At 30.8% G+C, this 6,000-nt stretch overlaps 1 protein-coding gene across 2 annotated transcripts in view; it reads right to left on the reverse strand.

Annotated features, from left to right (window-relative positions):
* Positions 1 to 5,283, reverse strand: part of BMP5 (bone morphogenetic protein 5) — a 123,209-nt gene extending 117,926 nt beyond the window's left edge. Inside the window, exons 1-2 of one of the 2 annotated variants that reach the window (XM_045543781.1) lie at positions 4,641 to 5,283; positions 4,040 to 4,407 (exon numbers count right to left, since the gene is read on the reverse strand). In XM_045543781.1, coding sequence (XP_045399737.1) covers positions 4,040 to 4,407; positions 4,641 to 4,651 — 379 coding nt within the window. In that variant the 5' untranslated portion in view covers positions 4,652 to 5,283. Of the gene's footprint in view, positions 1 to 4,039 lie in introns of both variants that reach the window. The other variant, XM_045543779.1, reaches the window with a different exon arrangement.
* Between the last annotated feature and the right edge of the window lie 717 nt (positions 5,284 to 6,000).

Genomic DNA, 6,000 nt, shown 5'->3' on the forward strand with positions numbered 1-6,000 from the left:
TTTACCCAATATTAGCATCTGCTACTCCAGGCATAATTTATGAATATGTACTGTAATGGCTTTACATCATCTTTCTCCCCAGCCCATCCCCCACTTGAAAAAAATCTTGCATGTGTTTATGGGTGTGTTTATGTTACACAAGTGTTAATAACCCTGTTGGAGAGACTACATAGATAGGCATCTTTAGGTAGATCTGTATATAAATTCCTCTCCACTGGGCACTTGGGTCAGCCAAAAACAACAATAAATATCAATGATGTCTTTCAAATCTGACAACTGAGAACATAGGCATTTTTTCCTTCCAGTACAAGAAGAGTTTAATGATTTGGGGAAGTAGGGCAAGGAGGGCTTAATATAAAGTTTTTGAAAGCATTTTTTCTTTTATGTTTAACATTCTAAATCTGTTGTTATAAAACATTAAAAAAATTAAGCATCACATTTGAATCCTTTTATACTTGGAATTGATATATATTCTTGGAATATATTTAAGAAGCATTTGACTTCACTGATAAGTGAGTCAAAAACCACTGATAAACCCAAAGTTCAACTTTTTCAGAAAAATTCACCTAAACAAAGAATAATATTAAAGTAAATTTCCTGTTTTTATGTTTTTTTTGTAATTTCCTCTAGAACATGTACAAAGTTACGTCATTTTACTGATACTATCACCAAGTAATCAAATAAAATTGGTTCCTAACTAAAAGATCTTGAAATACACCACATGTTTACCTTTATGTAAATAGAGATATACTTAAATATTGCAAACAGATTATCCAGCATTCCTTTAATTTGCATAGGTATTTAATACATACACCATTTTTGAAAAAGAGATGGTTAAAAGAGAAAAAATTTACTAGAAAGATATCTTTTGTTACTAACAACATAATGTGACATTAAGTAAGCAAAAATTCCACTGATAATCAACAGTTTTAGGGAAAAAGCAAAGAACTGAATCTGTAAAAACTCTACACTATGAGACTAACAAAAGTTGGCCTGAGAATAATAAATACAACAGACGGAAAACTTCTCTTCACACAATTAATTTATATTTGGTTCTGCAAAGTGAACAAATCACTAATGTAATTCAAAGGTTAAAATGATGTGTTTGGTTTCATATTCAGATGTTTACATGCCATAAGGCAATTTATATATATTTTATTTTTTATTTTTAGTAAATTCCAATCTATTTTTCACTTATGAACACAAAACTTATCTCACCTGAAATTTAAAAAGTATTTTGCCAAATATGATTCTGAGTTTGGATTAATTGTTCTCGATGAGCAAAATTTATGTTGAAAAAAATTTCTTTTGACTTGAAAATGACAACATGCAGGCATTTTTAAAAAGGATGCTACTAGATCCTTTATACATAATTCATCTTATTATGGGAAACGTCAACACATTCTTTTCACATATTTAAATATCCAGGTGACTTCCTCAGTAAAAATCTCTTGCCTGTTGCTAATTTGACTCATTTGCACTTTGTCACAACTATGTACATATTTTTTAAAAGATACTAAAAAATAAAATTAAAGAAAACCCTCTTGAGTTTTATAAGAACATGAAACAAGTTGCAGTTAATGAATATTACATTATAAAGCATTTGAATTCTTATTGCAGTTAATAATGGTATTACAAATTTACCTTTTCTGGGTATATTTTGGCCTATTTTATTATGAAAGAAACACGGAAGTTAAAGATTTTTACTAAGTAGTGATTGGTTGTAAGGTTTGGATATGTTAGAAGGTATGGTCTGAGGATAATAGAATGGTAGTTTAATTTTCCTCAGAGACTACCAAGAGAAACACCCAGTATCAGAATCAATGTTGTCAATAATTTTATTTGAGTTATTTAGTTTGTAATTATTAAATAAAGAAAACATATTATGGCCTGTTCTTGAGGGTAAATCACTATTCAACAGTTCAAACACAATAAAAATAAATAAATAAAATTTTCGAAAGCCTATATCCAATATTGTTTCTCTAGAGTAAAAAGAATCATTCTATTTCTTGGTGTATGTAATAAACTGATAAACTGCTGTACTATTATAATCTGAAAAATATAACCGAAATTTAATTGATTTAAAAATGTATTCCTTAATAATACATTAATAATGAAAAAAAAGTGCTTGAAATCACTGAACAAAACTGCTTACTATGGTTTTTGACTTCTTATTCTATGTAGATTAATAGAAAGTAATGGCACACAAATGCTAAAATAATAATTGATTCTTTTCTTAAAAAATACTTCTCTTGTGAATAATCAAAATATTTAATTATAATAAAATATAGCATGAGGACAAATTCAAGACTGAGCTACCATTTTTTAAAGTATGTAACATAACAAATTCTTCTCTGTCAGAGTTTAAATGACCTGAACTGATTTTTTTCCAATGATTTAACTTACAAACATGTAAATTATGCTAGATTGGAATTTTTCTAGTAGTGAAACTAACTTAAATTCTTAAATAATATTTTAGAAATGCTATAAAATAAAATGTATCATGAGCCACATTTGCATGCCCCCTTATACTAGGAAAATGCAATTATATGGTTTAATTAGAATTAAACTAAATTTTAATGGCATAGAAGTTCCAAGTGAAATCTATTAATTATATGTAGAAAAAAGGCCTCCAGGACACTTGATTAGTGCAACAAATGATGACTTACTAAAACCTAATAATGAGAGCTTTGTCTCTAGTAACATAAAACATATGATTTATTAAGTACCTTATCCTTTATGCTAGGATTGCTAAGAGCAAATGAGCAGAGCATATTAAGTAATATATATTATAAAAGCACTCATGTGTTATTAAGACTTGTTGCTATCTGACTTTTCACAGGATAATTCCTTTGAGATATCATATGAGGAAGTTTTTAATTAAATGTATAATAAAACATGTCGATTTTAAGTCAAAGCAGATTATACTTTTAAAAGAAAGTTTTAAAAGTTATTACATTACATAGTTCTCAATTCTTCCCACTTGATTAAATTTGTTCATAAAATTTTTAGACTTCAAAAATAAAATACATTCTATGTTATTTTTCTTTGAACATCAGAAGATGGTAAATTTTACCTTCAGTTTTTTCTAAAATATTTAAAGAAAACAATAGCTCTTATAAAATCATTTTAAATTGGTAAGCTCTTTACTATTATTGCCAGAGAGAATATTGAACACTAATTTCCTATTTGAAGTGGTCAATATTTTAAAACTACCATGAAGTACCAGCTTTGAGTAAAACATAATTTTAAAAATTTCTCACTAATATTGCTGCTATTTACAGAAATTTTTAGTTAAATATTTATCTCAAGTAAAAGGAAACTTTTGTATAGGTAAAGACCATGGCAGCATGTTTTACATTTCCCTTGCCTATGAAAAAAATCAAGTAGGAATGACATATTTTAATCATTACAGGTAGGAAATGTTAGATTGAAACTTTTTTCTAATATATTTTTCATAGAATTTCAGAATCCCTTCCTGGATTCCTTCATAGTGATCGTTTATAGTATTATTTGATCTTAGTTAATTTCACATCAATATTATTATGGTAGTTGCTTTCCCTAGTTAAGCATTTTTGAGTATTGTGTGAATATGTACTTATATGTGCTTTAAATTACTAACAAAAAAAAAGGTTCAGAATGTCACTTTTACTTTCCCATCTGTAAGAGCTTGTTTTGTTTTTTTTTTCTTTTTTGCCCATAGCATAGCTGTCCTCATAAATTTCCCTTTTCTTAGAGTACTGCCTGTTTATTCGTATATTTCAGCAAGGTTGAAATTTTAGCAAAATCTAAAAAAAGCCAAAACTACCCAAACAATAAGTGTTTAATTTTAGCTTTTCATATTAGATATATATTTGACTTTGCTGCCTAAGGCAAAAATCTTACCTTGTATCAATGGAAGAAAGAAAACAGAAGCTAGAAAGGAGAGTTATAGAAAATGACTTTATATAAACATGACCACCTACCAAGCAGCTACTTTACCATTAGGAAAACTTCAACTTTGTAAGAACATAGATTAACAAATAAACGAACAACATACCTAAGTTGACAAAGCTCATAACCATGTCAGCATCATTCAGAAAGTTGGTATCATGTAGGCTGGCTAGAGGAGGACTCTGGGTGGTCAGAGGAGTGGTCCGAGATAACTGTATGCGGCGAGGATACCCATTGGGAGAGGCTGGGTATCCCTTTCTTGCCCCTCTGGGCTCTCCTGCCAAAGATGCCCTCACTGAGTATTCCGACTCTTCGGGATTTTCTTCATTGGCCATGGCATTGTATAGGTCCAGCATAAAGAGAGGCGCAGAAGATGCTTGTTTTCCAGGTGAAAATGGTCTGGGTCTGTGAGGCAAACCCAAAATAGAGAGAATTTCTCTCTGTATTTCCCGTCTTTCGTGGTTCCGTAGTCTTCTATAAATAAAACTGGAGTGAACATGATTGTCTCCCAAACCTCCTTTTGCATAACCCACTAGAACCCAGCAGCTCCAGAGGAAACCCACAACACCCCTAAGTAAAAGCACAGTCAGATGCATTTTTGTCCAAAAGCAAAAGTTTATATTTTTAAGGTTTTTTTTGTCCTCTTAAAAAAAAAATCTAAGTTCCTGGGAGGTACACTTTCCCAGTAGCTGAAAAAACAAATTTACCTATTCTTCATGACAGTGACATTTTTCTGAACACAACATCCTCACTGATTTTCCTGTCCTATTTTAAATATTTTGGAATGTGTCAAGAGTAGTTATTTCTAAGAAAGCTGAAACTCAGATTTCCAATTATCCACAGTTGTTAAGAGTTTTTGCTGCATTGATGTAGCAGAAGACGGCTAATATTATTTGATCAGATGACCTATGCATTCCTATATGAATTTATGATAATCAGGCCTTTGGTATTTGAATTAACGAAAGTTGATCTTCTGATAAACTGTAGTTCCCAGAGTTATCTTCACTTGCTGTTGAGTTCTTCTCAACCCTTGAGCTCTTTCCAAGACAAATCTTGATTTCTGAATCACAGATCTATGCTGATCTGCACCTTGGTGTTGGAATATATATTTGTCCGGCAGCTTGGTGATAACTTTAACATCTTTTGTGTCGTCTTAGTGTAAAATAATACTCAAGATTGTACTATTCAAGTAAATGTGTTTCCCTGAATTTACTTGAAATCCTTCCTGTAAGTCCATTCAATCCCTTTCTCCTTCTTACTGTTAATTCCACCTCCAGCAGGCACAAATATACCAGCCCTCTTCAAGAGAGATCTAAAGAGTAATGTAAGCACAACCCTGCTGGGAAAGAAGAGGCTTCTCATTGTAATTTGAAACTGGTAAAGCAAAAAGAACTTAACCCTTTTGCTACCAGAAAAGCCTCCATTTGCACAATTTTATAACCACGCATCTAACAGAGAACAGTGATGCATGGAGCATACAAGTTCTGGGGGAAAGAAAAGCCAGTTTTCAAGTAGCAGACTGAAAATTTTGCCACCCATTTTCTATAGTACTCTTTTAGATCTTTTTTTTTCTTAATGGTGTGCACTTAATATACTTCTAGATTAGTTCTCAGGTTGTGGCTAAATTAAAATGATTTGTCTCAGTTCTCTACTTAAGATTATTTCTAGTTTCTGTAAGTCATGAAAGTGTACTTCTTTAAAAATAAAAAGATGAGTTGTAAATTGAGGTAATTTGCTGTTTCTTAAGAGCAGCCAGATCTTTTTAAAATAAAAAACAGAGAATTAATCACTAGTACATATATTCTAGCTCCCAAAGTAGTAGTTATAACAATTCCATCACAGGGATTAGATAACCCAGTTTTAAGTGTCTTTAAATATCAAAATTTTAAGCAAAAAGTATATTCATATTTCTCTTACTCAAAAGACAGTTGAAACACAAACGTCCTCAGATACAGTATCATGATTCTTGTAAGTCATTTCTTTTGAAATGTACACAGACTTACAAATTAGATATTTCCCACAAATTATATTCAGTTCTTTGATTTGTTTTAACCCATGCAAATAAAC

The sequence above is a fragment of the Lemur catta genome, chromosome 2, assembly GCF_020740605.2.
Source record: "Lemur catta isolate mLemCat1 chromosome 2, mLemCat1.pri, whole genome shotgun sequence".
Taxonomy (NCBI): Eukaryota; Metazoa; Chordata; class Mammalia; order Primates; family Lemuridae; genus Lemur; species Lemur catta.